Raw genomic sequence first — 22878 nt, 5'->3', positions numbered from 1 at the left:
ATTGTGAGAACGGCAATAACTGAGTAAAGCAGGGAGTAGGATATGTGTGTGTGTGTGTGTATGTATGTGTGTATGCATGTGTGTATATGTGTGTGTGTGTGAACTGAAGGTCAGTAGAGCAGTTTTAGAGTGGAAAACTACAGCCCGCCTACAGAGGGAAGGGATTTCTTTTTGTATGACGTATGAGTATAAAACATGGACTCTGAAATTGTGATGGCAGAATTCTCAATGAATAAATATCTCTGACTATGCAGACCGGGACTCTGGCCGTTACTTAAATTCCAAAAGACTTACAACCTTTTGGGAGACGCACAGAGACACTAAAATAGTTTGTTAAATAATTCACATAACACAGTCACAAAGAAAGTTTATGTAGGTCAACATTTTTTAATCAATGCTCAACATTTCACCATGAAAATCATATTTTATGCATCAAAGGAAATTGATCAGACTTTGGTCTTGTTTATTCAGCAGCTTCTTTTCCCTGTAAGAAGAAATACAGAATATAATGGATCAGTATTAATAATGAACATGATAAATATATGGATAGACTTGGATAGAATATAATGGATCAGTATTAATAATGAACATGATAAATATATGGACAGACTTGGATAGAATATAATGGATCAGTATTAATAATGAACATGATAAATATATGGATAGACTTGGATAGAATATAATGGATCAGTATTAATAATGAACATGATAAATATATGGATAGACTTGGATAGAATATAATGGATCAGTATTAATAATGAACATGATAAATATATGGATAGACTTGGATAGAATATAATGGATCAGTATTAATAATGAACATGATAAATATATGGATAGACTTGGATAGAATATAATGGATCAGTATTATTAATGAACATGATAAATATATGAACACCTGGAAATAATATAATGGATAAAGCATTTAAGACTCAGCGCTCAGCTTTGATTTTGATTTTGAACCAACTAAATTTGGATTAATCTTTTATTTAGATTTTATATTAACCCTGTCCTGAAATGTGTTTTTCAGAGATCTTAAATACCTTAGAGTGAGTGTAAAATGTCAGTATTGACTACTGTGAAGAATGAATCATAGGTGGTGTTGATGTGGTCATATTTGAGTCAAGTGTACGTTTAGCAGCAGTTCTGTACCTTTCCAGTGTCGCGGGTCTTGGCTCTGAGCTTGTTGACCTGAGTCTCAGCGATGTCAGCACGCTCCTCAGCCTCCTCCAGCTCATGCTGAACCTTCCTGAACTTAGACATATGGCTATTGGCTGCTTCCTCCTGGGTGAGATAAACAGAGGAGAGCATAACATCAGTATTCAAAGTTTGAAGCTTCAGATAGCAAATTCATGTAATTTTTTAAAAGATATTACGAAAAATGTTATTGACATATTTAGGATAGCAATGTATATAGGGAGATAGATGATATAGCAGAGAAAGTCAGTGGTGGAACAGGGGATCAAACTGCTGCCTCCAGGGACATATGTGATATAGGGGCGGCAGCACTACCACTAGACCAGCCCCCAGCACAAAGCTAAATAATATTCAACCCCCTCTCTTTTAAATTGGTAACACATAGGCAGAGGAGTCACTGTGCATACATTTCTTCAGCAATTACTTGCACTATCAACTGAGTCATTGTTGACTGATGTGCAGTAGCAACACTTCAACTAAACTGTCTGGACATGACGTTTTGTAATGTCTACTAGGGAACGTAAGCTTTCAGAGTATTTGACTAAGTCTGTGACTCACCGCTTCCTCAGCCTGCCTCTTGTAGGCCTTCACTTTCAACTGCAGCTTATCTACCAGGTCCTGAAGTCTGCCAACGTTCTTCTTATCCTCCTCAGTCTGTGGGAGAAGATCAAAGAATCAATACCCCATAGTTTAATACACAAACCAGTGTGCTTTAGTGTGTGAAGAAGGCACATGTTCTTACCTGGTAAGTGAGCTCCTTGACTCTGCGCTCATACTTGCGGACTCCCTTGACTGCGTCTACACCTCTTCTCTGCTCGGCCTCCACCTCAGTCTCGAGCTCGCGCACCTTTGTGGAAGAAATAAAGGTAGGCATTTATGTGAGGTGGTGAAATCAGACGTAACAAATCTTTGTAAAAACAGAAGTATATTCTTCTGCTAGTCAAGGAGGCACAATTGTTGTCTCTTCCTATATACTTTTACAATTTTAATTAGAGGGTCTATAATGAAAACAACTACTTTTCCTTATGTAGGTGGGTTATTGAGAGAAAAAGTCATTAAACCAGTCTCCTGTGTATTTTTATATGATCACATGCATTTCCAGCAGTCTGTCTTTCAATCCACCCTGCTGTTAACTCACCCTGGACTCCAGTTTCTGGAGCTGCTTCTTGCCTCCCTTCATGGCCAGATTCTCAGCCTCATCCAGGCGGTGCTGCAGGTCCTTGACTGTGACCTCCAGGTTCTTCTTCATCCTCTCCAGGTGAGAGCTGGTGTCCTGCTCCTTCTTCAGCTCCTCAGCCATCATGGCCGCCTGGAATGGTACTTAGTTTAATTTACGCACCAACAGGCACCACTCATAAAGCCCCCTTGAGATCTTTGGTGAGGTTAACCAGCCCAGCTACCATTGGCCCTTGGGGACAAATCTAGTTGATGTAATTCAAGGACTCACGTCAGTGATGGCCTTCTTGGCCTTCTCCTCTGCGTTCCTGGCTTCCTGGACGATGTCGTCCACCTCTCCCTGCACCTGAACCAGGTCAGTCTCCAGCTTCTTCTTGGTGTTCAGAAGGCTGGTGTTCTGAAGGAGGAAACAAGGCCATTTATTTGACTCTCAAGAGAACTTACAAGTCACAAGGCAGAAATTATGAAAATCTAAAAGCAAGCACTGTTAAATTCTATGTGTGTGTAAACGGTATGCTTGGTTGAGTTTAATTAGAAATGTCTTTTGACCCGTACCTGGGAGTGCAGCAGTCCGACGCGCTCGCTGGCGTCAACCAGCTCAGTCTCAGCCACTTTGCGGCCTCTCTCTGTCTGCTCCAGAGCAACTCTCAGCTCCTCAATTTCAGACACCATCAGACCGTTTCTGCGCTCCACCATGGCTGCCTGCTCCTTCATATCCTCTGAGAGGCGGACAGCGTCATCAAGGTGCAATTGGGCATCCTGGGGATCACAATTACATAGTATCATTAGACTTGTGGAAGTAGGGGTGATAGGATTGGTGATAGGCATGTTCATTGGTAAACATTTCCACAATATCTACAGTATATTAGTCCACTATTCCATTCCTCTGTTCTATTCTTTTCTACTGATTCACAAACAAATCCCTCCCCATGATCAGGTTTTTGAGCCTGATGTCCCAGTCCCTTTACCTTGAGCTGTCCCTGGACGTTCCTCAGCTGTTTCTGGGCCTCAGCGGCCTGCCTGTTGGCGTGGCTCAGCTGGATCTCCATCTCGTTCAGGTCTCCCTCCATCTTCTTCTTCACCCTCAGGGCGTCATTCCTGCTCCTGACCTCAGAGTCCAGGGTGCTCTGCATGGAGTCAACCACCCTCTGGCTGTTCCTCTTGATCTGCTCCATCTCCTCGTCCTTCTCAGCGATCTTCCTGTCCACCTCACCCTTGATCTGGTTCAGCTCCAGCTGCACACGCAGAATCTTGGATTCCTCGTGCTCCAGTGTGCCCTGGACAAAGAGAAGCAGTCAGGTGAATTGACCCTTCACTAAGCCCCGTCCCCCTTGGTTACTGTTGCAACCACGGACAACATTTTCCTGGGAAGTCCAATTCCCCATTCTAACTAGTGGAGAAAACAATGATCTCAAACTGTGTTTTTAATACACAATTAAATGAACCACTTCTCCTCAGGTATGTTGTGGTACTGTCATTAGAGCTGCTTCATGGGGATCCTGGTAAATGTATTTTTGTAGTGTGGCTAGCCACTGAATGGCTCTGAATTCACTTAGCATGCAGTCAAAGGTATAACTACTTTTGGAGCTAACTAGTGGGCTCAAATCGTATCCTGATGTTGAAAGCAGATGGGAGTTGTATTCATAACATGACTTACTTAGCTAGCCAACTTTTGGAGCTAACTAGTGGGCTCAATCGTATCCTGATGTTTGAAAGCAGATGGGAGTTGTATTCATAACATGACTAACTTAGCTAGCCAACTTTTGGAGCTAACTAGTGGGCTTAAATCGTATCCTGATGTTGAAAGCAGATGGGAGTTGTATTCATAACATGACTAATTTAGCTAGCCAACTTTTGGAGCTAACTAGTGGGCTCAAATCGTATCCTGATGTTGAAAGCAGATGGGAGTTGTATTCATAACATGACTAACTTAGCTAGCCAACTTTTGGAGCTAACTAGTGGGCTCAAATCGTATCCTGATGTTGAAAGCAGATGGGAGTTGTATTCATAACATGACTAACTTAGCTAGCCAATGTACATGAGTATATATTTAGAGGAAACAACTTACATGGCTAGCTAGCAACGTTTGGTGGTCTATGAGACAGAGCTAGCTAACCAGCTGAGCTAGCAAACAATGTAACAAAAGTATAATATCGGATTCGAAATATACTCCATGAACAGGCTCTGCATTTCAGGAAACAAGTAGCAAGTAACCCTGGTGAGCTGTACAATTATATAGCCAATTAAACCAAAAAAAAAAAAAAAGACAACTGTCTGTTTTTCCTACTGCCATCACTGGCAATGTCTTTGAAACATTTGCTATCCATTGGAGAACTGCGATTGGTTGCCCACAATGTTAGAGCGGGGCTTAGCGAAAGGTCGCTTGTGCTCAATACATTTGGATGTGTATAACACAAGGAATTACATACTGTATAAATGACTACAATAAACACCAATAAAGGGGAGCGTTAGACTGTAGCTGGCATTGGCTTGTGTAACACTGCTTTTCCTATCAAACAGCTGTAGTTTGTACCTCAGCCTCCTCCAGAGCGGTCTGGATCTCAGACTTCTCTGTCTCCACGGTCTTCTTGGCCTTCTCCAGCTCATGGATGCTCTTGCCAGTCTCTCCGATCTGCTCAGTCAGGTCAGAGATCTCCTCTGCACACACAAACATAGGAGCTGTTTAGACTTGGGAGATTTTCAGCGGATATCACCAGTGCACTGAAGTTTATATTGAATCATAATAACAGTTAATTCATTAACAGCACTTCATACTGTCTTGCTAATCTAATTGCCCCCCACATCCTTGGGTGGTTCAAAGGAATACCAATGACATGTTCCCAAAAAGTATATTTTATACTTTACATGAGATGGTTTAATAGTAATTTTGATATAATGTTGATGATTACAGTTAATTCCATTTTCAAACACTAGTCAAACATCAGTCAAATATAACTGCTGTCAAATGCTCACGTTGCAGGTTCTTGTTCTCTCTCTTCAGAGTCTCCAGATGATCCAGAGCCTCCTCGTAGGAGTTCTTCATCTTGAAGAGTTCAGTGCTCATAGAGCGAGCCTCCTTCTGAGCTCCTTCCAGCTCAGCCTGACCCTCCTCATACTTCTGCTTCCACTCTGCCAGAACCTAGGGAAATACATGGGATTTTCATTAGAACTCATTGATGGAGAGTTCTGAATCAGAAATATGCTACAATTATACTACAACTGATCAAATAGCAGACAGAAAATATCACCTAGAGTGAGGTTTATAAATGTTCACCTTGTCAAAGTTCCTCTGCTTCTTGTCGAGGTTGGCGGCCATTGCGTTGGCTCTCTCAACGTCAATCATGAGGTCCTCCACCTCTCCCTGCAGTCTCTGCTTGGTCTTCTCCAGGGAGGCGCACTTTGAGTTGGTCGCCTCAATGGTCTCCTCAGCCTCCTGCAGACGCTGGGCCAGTTTCTTCCTGTTGGACAACAGAAGGTGGTGTTATGGTGAGCAATTTGTTGTGAGACAAATGTTGCACTACATATTGACATAACATTTTCTCAGAGCCTCCTATCACCCTCACCATCCACACCATTTATTTGAGTTTTTGCTACTGCGTGCAACTCACTTGGCCTCCTCCAGCTCCTCTGTGCGCTGGATGGCATCAGTTTCATACTTAGTCCTCCACTGAGCCACCTCACTGTTGGCCTTAGACATGCCGCGCTGCAGCTCTGCCTTGGCCTCCTGCTCCTCCTCAAACTGCTCTCTCAGGAGGTCACAGTCATGGCGGGCAGACTGGACACCGTGGGCCAGTGCATTTTTAGCCTGAGAAAGAAAGAAAGACAAAGACAAAGACAAAGAGAGATTAGATAGAGAGTAAAACAAATGGCAGTAGAAGTCTCTGAGGGTGGCGTAGTCACCGTCTATATGTACATAGAGATCTAAATTGTGGTGGGTGGTTTCCATTTTGGGTCCTTTACCTTGACCTCCTCCTCAATCGCCCTCTTCAGCTCCTCCACCTGCTGGGTGAAGGCCTGTTTGCCTCTGGTCAGCTGAGACACCAGGGCTTCCTTCTCCTCCAGCTGGCGGCCAAACTCACCTGCAGGGAAAGAGTGACCTCTTGTTAATGGGGTCTCTGTTCTCTAAGATTGAAAATGTATTTGAGGTATCGTAGGGAAGAAACTATGTGGACTGGATTTACAGCCCAAACACATGTTATTGTTTACTACTGAAGTGTGCTACATTGATTTGTTGTTCATTGTTGATGGTACCATTTTCTGTCAGGAGTCTGGCCCTCTGTCCGCTGATGTCGTTGACCTGGCGAGCATTCTCATCATTCTTAGTCTTGATCTCGCTCAGCTGGTCCTCAAGAGTACGGCACATCTTCTCCAGATTGCCCTGTTAGTGAAACATATGGGACTCCTGTCAACTTCAGTTTACTTGAATGGTAATGTAGCTGACCCTCCTCAACACTGCTTGACCAAAACATCACTACTCACCTTAGCCTTGGCGACAGCCTCCATGTTGCTGGAGAGGTCATCAATCTCCATCTTGTACTCACTCTTCTCCTTCTCCAGCTTCTGCTTGACGCGCTGCAGGTTGTCGATCTGCTCCCCGAGCTCAGCCACACTGTCGGCCTGCTTCTTGCGCAGAGCGGCGGCTGTGGCCTCGTGCTGCAGGGTGGACTCTTCAAGATCACGACGCAGCTTCTGGAACTCAGCCTCGCGCTTCTTGTTCATCTCAATCTGAGCAGCAGTGGCGCCTCCGGCCTCCTCCAGCCTCTCGCTGATCTCCTCAAGTTCCCTGGAGAGATCGGCCCTCTGCTTTTCAACCTTAGCCCTGGCAGCACGCTCAGCCTCAATTTCCTCCTCCAGCTCCTCAATACGGGCCTAGAACAGGGGGCAGGAGCAGGGGGGATGAACACTACAATACAGTTGAAACAATTGAACCTCACTACATAATAATAGTATGTACAGTATATTTAGCATAAATGTGTTAATACATAGCCAGTTACACTAACATATTTACTATATTCATTAGACAGTGTCCCAAGGGCGGAACTAACACCGGTAAGAAGCACCATCTTTCCATAGAAAGAAGCACCATCATGAAGCACCATCTTCCATCTTACTGAGCCGTCAGAAGCAACCAGATAGAATGTGTGCTACCAGAAGAAATGTGTCCGTTTTTTTCAGGAAATGATTCAGGTGTGTGCTTTCCTGTACTGGAGGTTAGATCCTGTACTGTACCTGGAGTTCCTTGATCTTCTTCTGCAGCTGAGCTCCCAGAGACTGCTCATCCTCAATCTTGCTGAGGAGCTGGGTGGTCTCAAACTCCTTCCTAACAAACACAAACACATTGATTGCAAAGTTCGATTTGGTTAGATAGTGTAAAGGGAGCCTATATTACCATTCACTTTGCTTTTAAGAATCACATACAAATTCATAATTACAAGAATGAGCCAATAACAACCATTATTTTGATCAAGATGGCAGGTAATACTGTGGTAATTGATTTGTGTTTACTTCTTGATTTTCTCATCAGACTGCTGCTTGTCATTCTCCAGGTCCATTATGGACTCCTGGGCCAGTTTCAGATCTCCCTCCAGCTTTCTCTTGGCTCTCTCAAGGTCCATACGGAGCTTCTTCTCTTGCTCCAGAGAACCCTCAAGCTACAAAATAAAAAATACACATATATTGGTCAAATCTAAACAATTGAAGATAATATCATCTTACATACTATCATGGCCAAAATGTCAAACTCCACTCACGTCGTCCACTTGCTGTTCCAGCTTGGTCTTGGCCTTGGTCAGAGTGTTGACTTTGTCTTCCTCTGCCTGCAGGTCGTCCAGTGTCTGCTGGTGGGCCTCTTGGAGGGCTTTCTTCTCCTTGGTCAGCTTGGCAACACTCTCATCCACAGACGCCATCTCCTCTGTCAGGTTTTTAACCTGATAACGGCAACAACAAAATGAGTCTTTGGGTACTTCACCATAAATAGGATAATTAGTTTAATTGATCTTAGAAATGTGTCAACAAGTGCTGTACTATAGATTCATCACTAGATGGCATTGTACTCCATGCCAGTGTATTGAGGGGAAGTCATAAAGGAGGGGGGAACAGAACATGTAATGAATGTGTGGATTACCCTACAAATGAAATTACAATATTTTGTGTCGTAGTTTTTACAGCACCCACAAAAAAACTTGAATTCCTTTTCTGTTTTGAGTTGATTATTGTTTGGATTATTGTTTGGTTAGACTGTCTACGAAACCTTGTTTTCAGTGGCGTGCTTCTCCTTCTCCACTTTGGCCAGGGTGAGCTCCAGGTCATCAATGTCCTTCTTCAGCTCAGAGCACTCATCCTCCAGCTTCCTCTTCTTGGCAGTCAACTCAGCATTCATCTCCTCCTCATCCTCCAGCCTCTCGGTCGTCTCTTTGAGTTTGGCCTCCAGCTGGATCTTGCTCTTGATGAGCCCCTCGCACCTTTCCTCAGCATCGTTCAGATTCTCTGAATCCTGGTTTCAGAGCAGGAGAAAAAAATCAGTGGCCTCACTTTGTGTATCAAAATATATACTTAATTTGGTCAAATAGGTCAGAGCAAATGCATTTAAATGCATGAAATATAAATATATACCATGGGCAATAAAAAAAATTGAGATAACCACAGTGTGCGTGTGTTCATATGTGCAGATGTGTGTGTGATTGTGTTCGTGTCTGTGTTCATGTGTGTGTAAATGTGCTCTTATGAGTGTCGTCGCTCACTCACAGATGCGACTTGAAGCGCCAGGTCATTCTTCTCCTGCACCATGGCCACCATCTTCTCCTCCAACTCCTTCTTCTTGGCCAGAGCCTTGGCCAGGTCCGTCTGCATCTTCTCATAGTTCTCCTTCATGTTGGCCAGCTCCTTCTCAGTCTCTGCGGTCTTCAGCAGGGGCTTGATCTTGAAGTACACCTTCATCCATGGCCAGGTTTTCACATTCATGAATGAGCGGATGTTGTACTGGATGGTGAAGACTGAATCTCTGGTCGACAGAAAGGATGGAGTGGCATGGTGAGTGGCATGGTGAGTGGCATGGTGAGTGGCATGGTGAGTGGCATGGTGAGTGGCATGGTGAGTGGCATGGTGAGTGACATGGTGAGTGGCATGGTGAGTGGCATGGTGAGTGGCATGGTGAGTGGCATGGTGAGTGGCATGGTGAGTGGCATGGTGAGTGGCATGGTGAGTGGCATGGTGAGTGGCATGGTGAGTGACATGGTGAGTGGCATGGTGAGTGGCATGGTGAGTGGCATGGTGAGTGGCATGCTTAAAGAACTCCTCCAGTGTTATTTGAACTTTTCCTGTGGAAAAGCGATATCCCAAGTATAAATACAGTAAAGTACACACACTAAAGGGTAAAAATATATGTTTTAAGGAAAATATTGTGTTTTAGACACAAATGCAAACTTCAAAGAGTAGGGCATTCCCAGTTCTGTTGAACAGGAAAAGTTTAAAAAATCACTGGATGACGTCTTTAAAGCTACATTCTGAGATTCGAAGAACAAAATGGGGACACCACCACTTTTTGCAAACAGCTGAGGAATGGGGCTAGGGAACTGTAATCCCTCTTAAATGTATAGACAGCTCTCTAGGTAAAATGACTGACAGGTAATGCTAAGATCATGAGGCATTTCATATTCTTCTAGAATGAATGGGTAAATATCACTTATTTAAATAACAATTGAACAGCTTGTTAAATCCCAAACTGCTGCTATAACATACTTTCTCATGGTGAACAACTCACAGCATATACAGTATGTAATCATAATGCTTTACATACAGGTGGTTGACAGAATTCTTTGCCAAGATGTCTACTATTCCTCACCTCCTCTCCATCATCTTGGTGAACTCTCTCCTCATGAGGAATCCACGGCTGAGAGCCTGGACCATGCCGACCAGAGAGGCCAGCTTCTCATCTCTCATCTCCTCAAGGACACCCAGCAGACCGGCTTTGAAGAACACCTGACACAGGTAAACATGGTCAATTATGGAACCTCTGTCAGATGGTGACAGATAGAAAGGGTTGAATCAAAAGAGAGGAACAACGCCACTAGATTGATTTCACCAACATAAACATTGCAGTGCTTACAAACAAACCATGGGTTAGGTTGTTTATAAGTTGTAAGTTATTTTACAGTTGTAGATGAATAATGTACACTGATACAGATAACAGCAGCCACACCACTCTGACACAATGCACATGATAATTAATTGAGATTTTTTCAAATTCTTAAGAAATAACGAAAAGATGGATAGATCAACTGGAGAGACATTGAATGGTTAGAATTTATATTATCATTGAGGTTGTGTTTTATTGTTAGCTTTTGCTGGGGGTATTTGACTGACCTTGGTGTGTCCAAACTTGTAATCCTCATGATTCACATCAATGGACCCAAGCAGCTTCTCAGAAGCCTTCTTGTTGTCCATGAACTGGCCCTCGGGGATGACACTGGCATTCAGTACTTTGTACCTGAATGAGGAGACATGTTTAACATGTGGTAGAAATTTAACAAATGTCAAGTTATAATAGGTTGGTTATATTACGTTAACGATAAGGCTATTCTGATGTTGGGAAATATTTATGTGTGTCTGTCTGTTTGTGTGTGTGTGTGTGTGTGTGTGTGTGATTGTGTGCGTGTGTGATTGTGTGTGTGTGTGTGATTCTGTGTGTGTGTGTGCGTGCATGCAGGAATTGATTTGTGTTTGTGTGCGTGTACCTCTGCTTGAAGTCAGCATAGATGATTCTGCTGGGGAAGCCCTTTCTGCAGATCCTGATACCTTCTAGAACACCATTACACCTGAGCTGGTGGATAACCAGGAAGTTCTCCATCAGACCTGGAAACACAAACCAAGTCTCATTAACAGGTTAAAGATTGGTTCGTTAAGGTCACTGATATTGTACTGATAAGATGTCATATTTAACTCAATATTTCTTGTACCTGGAGTCTTTGTCTCGTTGGGGATCAGGCAGCGCACAAAGTGAGGATGAGTGCTCCTCAAGTTGGTCATCAGCTTGCCCAAGTTCTCCTGTAAGAGGGTTACAAACCATTTTTTCAGAGATCATTTCTGATAATCAATGCACCTTTTTAAAGCCTGAATATACACATTTTAAAAGCTCACCCTGAACTGGGAGGACACAGTCTGCATGGAACCACCCTTCTTCTTGCCTCCTTTCTTGGTTGTATCTGTTAAAATGGGGAAAAAGTGATATATGATTCTAAATTAGAGAATATCAGGTTAACTTCACACTTATCTTAATGCAAATGCTGCCAATGAGATTGTGTAAAATAACACCTATTGTATGAGTACATTAACAGAGCGGCACGTCTTGCTCTTCATTGTAATCAGAGGGCTCATATAAATACTATGCATGCCAGTCCCTCTTGGCTAAGGGTTGAGGAGAGACTGACTGCATAACTTCTTCTTTTTATAAGAAACATTAATATGTTGAAAATCCCAAATTGTTTGCATAGTCAACTTACACACAGCTCTGACACACACACTTACTCCACCAGACATGCCACCAGGGGTCTTTTCACAGTCCCCAAATCCAGAACAAATTCAAGAAATGTAAATGTAGCAACTGCAGATTAACCCTTTAAAGGAGTTTTAATATGATGCCAGTCTTACCCTCAGGTGGGGCAGCGACATACAGGGTAGCCATAAGTTTGACTGAGGACTTCCCGTACAGCTGAAGAACTGAGTCGTTCAGGGGGTCCTTGTTCTTGTCCAGCCAGCCAGTGATGTTGTAGTCCACCGTGCCGGCGTAGTGTACCAGGGAGAAGTGGGCCTCTGCCTTGCCTTTAGCAGGCTTGGGCTTCTCAAACGCCTTGTTTTTCCCAAGATGCTGGTCATACAGCTTGTTCTTGAAGGAAGTGTCTGAAGCCTTGGGGAACATGCACTCCTCTTCAAGGATGGAGAAGATGCCCAATGGCTTTACGAAAAGAGATGTATATCAAATTAGTGATATTTACATTTAGGATCACATATATTCCTTTATCAAGCATGCTATTATCAGAGTATCTTCATTTAGGGGCACATAATAGGATACAGAGTTCTCAACAGTCAGATACCTTGTACCACTGTTGTAATATCTCACACAGCGCTCTCTATGAGCTTTTGCTGTTGTGGTCCATTACAATCCTGACAGACAGTTTACCTTCTCAATAAGCTCAATGCAGGCAGCCAAGTCCATGCCGAAGTCAATGAAGGCCCAGACGATTCCCTCCTTCTTGTACTCCTCTTGTTCAAGGACGAACATGGTGTGGTTGAAAAACTGTTGCAGTTTCTCATTGGTGAAGTTGATGCACAGCTGCTCCATGCTGTTGTACTGTTGATGGAATTTCAAAAGGGATCATTTCATCATACAGGGCTGTAATCAATCTCAAACACAACTAATTGTCTTGTTCTGGTCTCATACTCACATCAAAGATCTCAAACCCAGCAATGTCAAGCACACCGATATAGAACTGCCTTGGATTCTTGGTGTCCAACATCTCGTTGATACGGATGACCATCCACAAGAACATCCTCTCATAGATGGACTTGGCCAGAGCACTGACTGAGTTATTAACCTGCAATGATAATATCTCAAATGAATACATGAGACATTGACCATAGAAGGTGATAATACATCACTATTCAAAACAAGCAATGCACTAATCACCTAAATATTTCTGGTGCTTAGAAAATGGTAGATGCTGTGTTTGGCCTCCTTACCTGAGGCACAGTCTGTCCCTTGGTCACATACTCGTTGCCGACCTTCACTCTGGGGTAGCAGAGAGCCTTCAACATCTCAGCTGAGTTCAGGCCCAGCAGGTAGCCGATTTTATCAGCCACTGGAGAGAGAACCAACAACAACAGACTCAGGAACACAAGATCACTTGATTCTGATGTCACACTGACAAAAGGATTTGGCAGTGTTTTCTGTGGGTTCGTTGAACCCACATTGATAATTTCAAATCATTTCTGGAGGTTGGAATTTGGTCTCCATAAATGATCTCCTGCCGGACTTTGATGAGGCGCTGTCTGTCTAACATATTGCATATCTATGAGTGGGACTGGAAATGGGACTAATGCTTTACATATTGTATGTCTATGAGTGGGACTGGGAATGGGACTAATGCTTTACATATTGTATATCTATGAGTGGGACTCACCCTCTGTGCCGTCTGGCTCGGCCTGCTCCTCACGCTGCTTCTGCTTGAATTTCAAGTTGCCATGGTGCAATACAGCTCCTGTCAGCTTGTAGATGCTATTTTTCTCATCATTATTGAAGCCCAGGATTGTAATGGCATCCTGGTATTTGACAGGAAGTACAACAGTGATGAACTGAACGGTAGTTTGCTCACTTACAGTACACTACAGTTCTGTGCTCTCACCAGTACAAATGGGATGGATATATTTGACTGGCTTCTCAGAGCCACATGATTACGCTTGGCCAACACTAGTAGATGACAGCACAAAAGGAGTTTTACACAGTTTCACAGGGCACTTAGTGGCCCTCTCTTGTGGATGTCTTACATGTGTGTGCCTCAAGGTGAAGTGTAAAGTCATGAAGAATGCCTTGAGGCACATGCCTAACTAAAACAAGGCATTTAGAATCTGACAAAAAAATACATGAAAATTCCCAGCTGCTACCAAGTTGGAATTGAACAGTGCATTAATTGTGTATGGTGGTTCTACCCATTCCATATCTAGAGTTTGGTTAGCCGTTTGTTTGACTCACGTCTGTGGCATCCAGCTCTTCCTTGTCGTTGATGCTGGCCACAGTGATCTGACCCTGGCTGCACATGGGGAAGTCGTAGGGGTTGGTGGTGATGAGCGCCATTTCTATGGACAATGGAGAATGTTTTGTCAATTAAATCTCTTAGAATTGTGCACACTATTAATGTTCATAGTGCCCTGTAGCTCAGTTGGTAGAGCATGGCGCTTGCAACGCCAGGGTTGTGGGTTCGATTCCCACGGGGGGCCAGGGGGGCCAGTATGAAAATGTATGCACTCACTAACTGTAAGTCGCTCTGGAAAAGAGCGTCTGCTAAATGACTAAAATTGTCCTGTCCTACCTTTACAATATCTCTCCCTCCTTTACTCAATAGATGGACTCAAGTACGTCACCATTAGGGTTTCAAAACTAATTATCAAAGTTACTGGAATCTTCAGTAATTTTGGTAATTAGCAGAAAACCCATCGCAATCTATCGTAACTTTGGTAATTTATACTTTAATAACTTGTTAAAAATTTCTTAATATATACGTCTCTTCCAACTATTCCAACTGCCACCAGTTTGATGCCAAAATATTGACAACCAATACATATTGACATAGTAAAATAAATCAGATATTGTCAAAATAAATTGAATAGTTCATGGTTTATATTTAGGTTTAATGTTTTACTGATTTGTCATTCTATTTTCTATTTTAAAATCATATTATATTAATAATTGTTTCATATTTTACTTGTGATAAGGCCACACAGAGGGCCAGAGATAATTACAGACCCCTGGGATAATCTGAAACACCCAAAAGGGCCACTGGATGTTTTACATAAAATCCTTGAAAGATACCAAAATGCTGGTAGTTTACTGGTAAACTTGGAAAAGTTTCCAGTAAAATACCCTCCATTTGCAAACCTAATCACAGTGCATTACTTTCTTAAAGACCTAATCCATATCTAGATGCCTTGTTACATTGGATGTACTCATTGTAATAGTATAAATAGTCTGGACTGTGGACATTTTTTAAAAGTTTCACAGATGGGGGTGGGAAACATGTCCTCTGAAACTCTTTGCCATACCAACGATCTCAGGTTTATGATTGGTCATCATCTGGAAGAAGATGTGGTAGCCTCTCTCATCGGGAAGCTGGAAGGACACTCTGGACTTCTCTAGCAGGTCTGAGAGAGAAAGAGAGAGAGATTGACACAAAGAGAGAGAGAGAGAGAGAGAGAGAGAGAGAGAGAGAGAGAGAGAGAGAGAGAGAGAGAGAGAGAGAGAGAGAGAGAGAGAGAAAGAAAATTAGATAATTAGATAATTATGATCTCCCCAAAAAAATATGTGTGAATTTAGTAAAGCATTGAGAAAAAATCAAAATCAACTCACAGGTCTCAATGTCAGCTTTAGCCAGTTTGCTACCTTGGAAGTGAATCCTGATGAATTTACCCTATAGTAGAGCATGGGGGTTAGAAATAGGTCAACTAAATAAATCTATCATTTTACCTTGATAGACCCTTTAATTGTTACAGAATGTTGGACATCTATTGATATAACAAAAGGGAACTACTGAAATAAATGTTTCCAATCTAAGGTAACTTTCACAGTATGCCCTTCATACTTACAAAGCGAGACGAGTTGTCGTTCCTCACTGTCTTGGCATTACCGTAAGCCTCCAGTAGAGGGTTAGCTGCAATGATCTGATCCTCAAGAGACCCCTGATTGAGACAAACACATTTACATTTTAGTCATTTAGCAGACACTCTTATCCAGAGTGACTTACAGTAGTGAGTGCATACATTTTCATACTAGTCCCCCGTGGGAATCTACACGGTTGCTCATAAACTGGTAAAGTTAGTTTTTCTCAATCGCTTGAACACAGCCCACCAAACTGAAATGTGTTAGAAAGGTAAAACCTACCTGCATTTTGCCTGGCTCTGCTTCCTTCTTGGCACCAGAAACTGCAATGGTGGCGAAGTACTGGATGACACGCTTGGTGTTGACAGTCTTTCCTGCACCGGATTCTCCACTGGTTAATATGACAGAGATAGAGGGGTTTTAGTCACATGTTTGAATGTCAGATTGGTTTTCACTAAGAAATAGCATTGAAAAATACACTGTTGACCTGGTTTCTTACATAAGTAAATCATTAACAAATATTCCCACTCATCAACTTATTATTATGCATAGCCTAATCCATTCATTATGTCATATATTTTCATCACACCCAAGTGACCCAACATATTGCAGCAGAAACACTTTCTCAAGTGAGATTTTTAGTACACAACTCACGTAATCAGGACGGACTGGTTCTCCTGGTCTGTAACCAAAAAACATATTGCTTATCATACTCGAGCAACATTCTGGGTACATTATTGAATTCATAGCATCATCATGAATTTCATTTAGGAACATTTTTCATTCAAGGTTACTGAAATCAGATATTACCAGCAAACTGTTCCAACCTATACTAGAAAACAGTAGATAACTCTCTAAAGCATATTTTAACTTCCATCCATCCATGCATCCATCAATCCATCCATCAATCTATCCATCAATCCATCCATCAATCCATCCATCCATCAATCCATCCATCAATCCATCCATTAATCCATCCATAACCACTTATGGACTTTGAGATCCAAGAAGGAAGTAGACCCCAGCAAAATGCAGGAAGGTTGTGGCTTTTTAACACTTCAGTTTTCTTGGCTGTGTAGAATTTTTTTCCACCTGTGAATCCTGTTTCAAGAAAAGTGTTCAAGCAATCGAGAAAACTGACTTGACCACTTTACCAGATTCTGAGCAACTTGTGTTTGTCTCCATCAGTGGCCTCTTAAGGATCTGATCAACGCAGCTAACCCTCTGCTGGAAGCTTACGGTAATGCCAAGACAGTGAGGAACGACAACTCCATATCAAATTAGGACAATTTAAATGTTTCTGTATCTCTTGCTACCTCTGTCCCTAAGCAGTTTGATTGTCTCATTCTTAACGTGGACCTTGTTCATAATAACCAGCTGACACTAATGGGAGTTCATCACCCTCCCTCGGCTCTCTCATGTACTCTTAACAATTTATCTGAATTGGTATCTAAGTGTGGTCAATCTGAACTATTTATGATGGGTGATTTTATTGACTGGAGGTCACCAGTGTCAGATGGGCTGAAAGATATTTGCTCTGAGCTAAACCTGTCTCAGCTGATAACTGAGTTTACACGGCCAAATCCTAAAGATCCATCGCAAAATCTACCCTGATTGATCTTATTTTCACAATAACGCCAGATGAATATGTTGCTGGTGGGGTTTTCCCACAGGATTTTTGTGACCGTTGCCCAGTTGTCTGTGTCAGAGATGTGAAAATGTGTACATCTAAGCCTCGTGTAATCACTAAGAGGCACTTAAAAAACGTTAGTGAACAAGCTTTTTTTACATGATCTATAACTTAGTGACCTTGACTGTATCTCAGCTAACCCTGAACCTGATTTGTCTTTAAGCTTTTTTCCAAATATCTTCAATACTATTGTAGATAATCATGGCCCCTTCAAAACTGATTCATCTGAAGTCATTCATAAGAGAATTGTTGCCTTGGTCAAGGCCAGGAACACAGGCTTAGGCCCGGATTGGTAATCTTTTAGACAACTGAGGACTCAATGTGTAAGACTGACCAAGAAAGCTAAATCTGATTATTTTGTAAATTACTCTTTCTGATTGTAATGGGAACCCGGCTAAATTCTGGAAAACTGTCAAATCTCTAAAGGGTTGCACTTCCTCCTCTCTGACCCAACTAATTCATTCAGACTCTGGCCCCGTTACGGACAAAAATGCTATCATTGATGCATTTAATCGTCTTTTTATTTCAGCTGGCTATCTTTTTTGAAAGAGCATCTAACCCTTGTATCTCTGAGAGTGGGCTGAACGCTGATTCAGGAATTTTGCAGATTGAAAACGGTAGTCAAGATTTTGCATTTCAGTAAATCACAGAAAAATAAGTCCTTGATGCCTTACTTTCTATAGATACCTAGATATCCACAGGGTCTGCTCAAATGTACTGTCCCCCGCATTGCTGGCTCAGTAACCCATATCTTCAATCCAACATTGTTCACAGGAAATATTCCAAAAGTAAAAAAAGCTTATGTGCTGCCAGTCCATAAGGGCAGGGATAGTAGTTATCTTGATAATTATCGTATCATCTCCAGGCTTCCATGCTAAGATTCTCAAATCAAAACAAGCAACTTCACACTTTTTATCTGAGCATAGTACTTTAAATATAAATCAATCAGGGTTTAGGCCAGGGCACAGCACTAATCACAGCAACCACATTAGCTGCTAATGATATTGTCAACGCTTTAGACACTAAACTGAATTGTGCCGCCTTGTTTGTGGACCTTTTCCAAAGAGTTTGATACTGTTGATCATGCTATTTTATTGAACAAGTTGTCCTCGATTGACCTGAGCTTTGACGCCTGCTTATGGTTTCACGATTATCTTAGCGACAGAACTCAAGCCATCGTAATTGATGGGGTTAAGTCCGAATTTCTTGAGGTACTTAAAGGGTCGATACTAGGACCTGTTCTTTTCACCATTTATATAAATGCTATCTGTTAAAAATGGTACATTTCTTCTATATGCGAAATGTGCTATTATGTACACAATTGCCCCGACTGCTGGCCTGGCTGTGTCAAGGCTACTGTCTGATCTGCAGCTGTAAAGGAAGCCCTTACTGATTTAAAACTCGTGCATAATATTGTCAAAACTAAATACATGTTGTTTTCAAGTTCTTGTAAGATTATTTCAGATGGATTACATCTTCACACATCAGATGGTTTTATAATTAAACGAGTCCCTGCATACAAATACCTTGTTATTTTTTATTTGAAAATGATTCATCATTTAAAACACATACGAATGAGCTTGTTAAGAAACTACGTTTTAAAGTGTGCTTTTTTTTGTTTTTGAACAGAAACAGATCTTGTCTCTCTCTAGTCAGCAGGAAGCAGATTGTGCAGTCAGCCTTTCTACCTGTTCCTGATTATGGTGATAGTATTTATCAACCTTTCTACCTGTTCCTGATTATGGTGATAGTATTTATCAGCCTTTCTACCTGTTCCTGATTATGGTGATAGTATTTATCAACCTTTCTACCTGTTCCTGATTATGGTGATAGTATTTATCAGCCTTTCTACCTGTTCCTGATTATGGTGATAGTATTTATCAACCTTTCTACCTGTTCCTGATTATGGTGATAGTATTTATCAACCTTTCTACCTGTTCCTGATTATGGTGATACTATTTATCAAAGTGCAGCTGCCTCTACTCTTAAACTCTTGGAGGCCGTTTTTCATAACGCCCTTCGTTTTATCACAGGAGACCGTTGTATTACTCATCTCTGTGTTCTTTACCAAAAGGTCGCCTGGACCTCTTTGAAGTCACGTTGATCACATCGTTACGCTCTATTTGTTTACAAAGCCCTGCTCCACAAGCTTCCGACTGACCTAACGTCACTGTTAAGATTTAAAATGACTAGTTACCAAAACCCTGTTCACAGGGTCGGTTAATAACTCTGGAGACTCCTTTGGTGTCTAAATAGCTAGGGAAGCCAGCATTTAGATTTCTTGCTCCACATGTTTGGAAAGATGAATCCAAAATACATTTAGAATAGATGTGTTAGTGACCCTGGGGCACATCCATCCATCCATCCATCCATCCATCCATCCATCCATCCATCCATCCATCCATCCATCCATGAGAGCTCGTACCAATCTGCATGAACTGAAAGGCGTTGTCAGAGACGGAGAAGATATGGGGTGGAGCCTCCATCCTCTTCTTCCCTCTGTAGGCGTTGACAACCTCCATGTCGTACACAGGAAGCCACTTGTAGGGGTTCACCGTGGCACAGAAGAGCCCAGAGTAGGTCTGGATGAAAGGGATTCAACTAAATTAGGGGATTAGCTCAATCAGATTGACTTTTACCTGGATTTATGTGAGGATGTAGGTGTACTATGGTATACTAATGTAGGTCTACTGTATTGGTATGTTTTGGTTTCTACCATTCATTTATGTGTAGTACTGTATGTGTGAGTGTTTCTCATGTTCATGTGTGTGTGTGTGTGTGTGTTTATGCAGGTATCTTACATAGATCATCCATGCTGCATAACGCTCTTTGAGGTTATACAACACAGAGGCTTCATTCAGGTAGGTCATCATGGCCATGTCCTCAATCTTGTCGTACTTAGGGGGGTTCATCTGGTAGACGTCTGCGTCTTTGAACTCTTTTCCTGCCTGGAACAGTCAGAAATATAGATTATACACAGCTCAAACTGGACATGACTGAATGCTTTTTGCTCATTAAATACGAGTTCAATCTTTAAATATATATTTTTAACTGCATACCCCCATCTAATCCAACTACTTTGTTATCACCCACTGACACATACATGGTGATTCTTAACTAGTCCATATACATTTGTAATTAGCAGCGATAAAATGTATGTGTTTGAAGGTTATATTCTGCTTACAAAAAAAACTTGAGGAATCCTTCTCAATCTATCTTTTGTTACTGATTTCATTTTGCCTGTTGGCATGTTTGGATAATTTTGATGTTTATTTCAAGAAATGGAGTAGTTGCACAAATCAGGCTTACCTCCTTAGTGCCGTCAGGATGCGTGACTGTTACAGTACACTTCCCATCAGCCCTTGCAGTGACCAGACCCTTAAGGTACAGCTCCTTGGTGTCTGACACATAGCAGGCGTTCTTTGAATCAAACGGTGCGGTTTGTGCCTCCATCCTCTCCTTCTCAGGCTTACGGAGGTATATGGCAGCCTTGCCGTAGATTTGCATCTCCGCGTCCGTACTCATGGTGACGGATCACTAGGAAAGAGATGAGACAAGAAACATGATTGACTCTGTGGTGCTTCTTCCCCAGTCAACAGAGCTGTGAGTGGTATCTCTCACAGAACATTTGTCACTTTTCTTATGAAGACTCAAACTATGTCTCACCTTCTTTTTCCCCTCCTACAGATGAATGTGTACTTCTTGGAGAACCCTGGGAAACATTAGGGTGTTGTGATTACGCACAAAAAAAGTTTGAATGGCATCATTCAACACAATCATTACGGCCAATTCAACTACAGGTGCAACTTGTAACATTCATTTTCCTATTGGCAACTCACTTTACTACAAATTCTGTCAAGAATTCAAATAAAACCCCTGAAAACCCAGTTACATTCTAGACCACCCCCTCAATTTACAAACAGCAGGAGCACTACATTTGACCCTAAATAAAAGCTACAGGTTTGAAGTAAAACACATTTAAAGCAAAAACCTTTTTTTCCCCCAAAAACAACATTTTAAATGAATGCCACTTGATTGCATATTGTAAAATCTGACAAGGGACATGTAAATAAGTCAATCCAGAAGTCAATTCCAACAGTGCAGTTAGCTACTGACTCAGATGCTGAGCACAAAAAAAAATATATACAAATGGAAACATCTAAGGAGGTGGAGAGTCTTACCACAGAGAAGGAAGGGATCTGACTAATGGATGCTGGGGTCTCAGCCTGCTTATATCTGGTTGAAAGTGCCAACCAAGCAAAAGTTAATTATGGACCACTCTGGTAAAGGAAATGGATCGGATGAGAGACCTCTGTATTTCTGTGTCTCACTAGCACCACCAACTTCCAGGAGCGCTAACACTCCCATTACATGACTTTTTAATGTCATATTTGTCTCTGAATTAAATTGAATTAACATCAGTAAGAGATGTCATTACTAATAATGATGACAGTATCAAAAGTTTGAGTTATCAGATTGACTCCAATGTTACTACCATTGACCTCAAATACTGTAATGGAGTCCATGTTACCCCACTACCACTAAAAACATTTCATAATAATCTGACCTTATTTAGTTGAGTTACATTAATCTTTATCAACAACTTAATGTGTGTATTTTGACCCATGTTTTTCTATTTTACTTGTCAACACATCTGAACTGTGTCCTCAGTCACCTCATGCTTGTGATTTATCACCCTGGTGAAACCATATTAAAGAAACATTTAAAAGCTGGAACAGAAACATTTAGCCTTTCAATTACAGCTTCATCAAAGTGTTCAATCAACTGTGTAGTTATTTATCTACAGTCTGATCTATTGAAGATGCTGCAGGGGCTTTTATTGGTCTCCATTTCAGTTGGCTAAAACCATCCAGTGGGATTCTTAAGGCTTACATAACATCAGTACAGTGCTTCAATCATCTCATCCACTCATATTTCTGACAGCAATATAGCTGCCTCAAACTTCTACTACACTCTGAAGTTAACCGTTTAGCAGCTGGTTTTTAATAAAACTGCTATAAAATTAATAGGGGATAATTACAATAAAGTAACAGATTACTTTCCATTTCCATTTTAATTAATCCTTCACATCACAGTTTTAATATCTTTCTAAAAGACAGCTCTAGCAACTTGTGAAGGAGCCACCATCAGCAGAGACGTTGGTTAAAATGATTTTTAATACATGTATCTGAGCAAGGTCTTCTTTAAAGTCAGACATTTCACAGCTTTCAATGTCGATCACATATTTTATGTTTCAAAACCTCTACATTCAAACAGTTGTTCTTTGTGTCTAATATGGTGCAGCTAAATGAATGTTCAATAGGGTGAATCCATACAGAACGTTCAGACAGAAATGTGTTTTAAAGAATAGATACGACTGTCTGTCAGATAGAATAGAGAATCATGTCAGCTCTATTCAATACATTTCTATTAGCAATGTTCAGAACATTTC

General features: G+C 41.6%; 1 protein-coding gene across 2 annotated transcripts; it reads right to left on the bottom strand.

The window, feature by feature from the left end:
* Positions 1-463: 463 nt before the first annotated feature.
* Positions 464-20951, bottom strand: LOC311116035 (myosin heavy chain, fast skeletal muscle-like; the record flags this gene model as incomplete). 2 transcript variants are annotated; one of them, XM_084191167.1, is made up of 39 exons in its annotated part: positions 464-484; positions 1153-1284; positions 1756-1851; positions 1940-2044; positions 2336-2506; positions 2645-2770; positions 2929-3132; positions 3342-3650; positions 4907-5031; positions 5347-5512; positions 5648-5831; positions 5982-6178; positions 6334-6452; positions 6625-6751; positions 6853-7242; positions 7603-7693; positions 7879-8024; positions 8124-8300; positions 8624-8866; positions 9118-9373; positions 10214-10350; positions 10735-10858; positions 11106-11223; positions 11328-11415; positions 11509-11573; positions 12019-12322; positions 12548-12718; positions 12813-12962; positions 13108-13226; positions 13548-13686; positions 14117-14220; positions 15184-15282; positions 15488-15548; positions 15724-15816; positions 16019-16127; positions 16391-16418; positions 19852-20008; positions 20228-20374; positions 20736-20951. In XM_084191167.1, 39 exons carry the CDS (start codon positions 20949-20951, stop codon positions 464-466), a joined length of 5814 nt encoding a protein of 1937 aa, XP_084047293.1. The 2 variants fall into 2 exon arrangements, with proteins under 2 accessions (XP_084047293.1, XP_084047294.1); XM_084191168.1 differs by having other exon boundaries at positions 20228-20362.
* Between the last annotated feature and the right edge of the window lie 1927 nt (positions 20952-22878).

The sequence above is a fragment of the Coregonus lavaretus genome (assembly GCF_964263955.1).
Source record: "Coregonus lavaretus genome assembly, contig: HAP1_SCAFFOLD_386, whole genome shotgun sequence".
NCBI classification, from domain to species: Eukaryota; Metazoa; Chordata; class Actinopteri; order Salmoniformes; family Salmonidae; genus Coregonus; species Coregonus lavaretus.
This window is presented reverse-complemented; position numbering and strand designations above follow the sequence as displayed.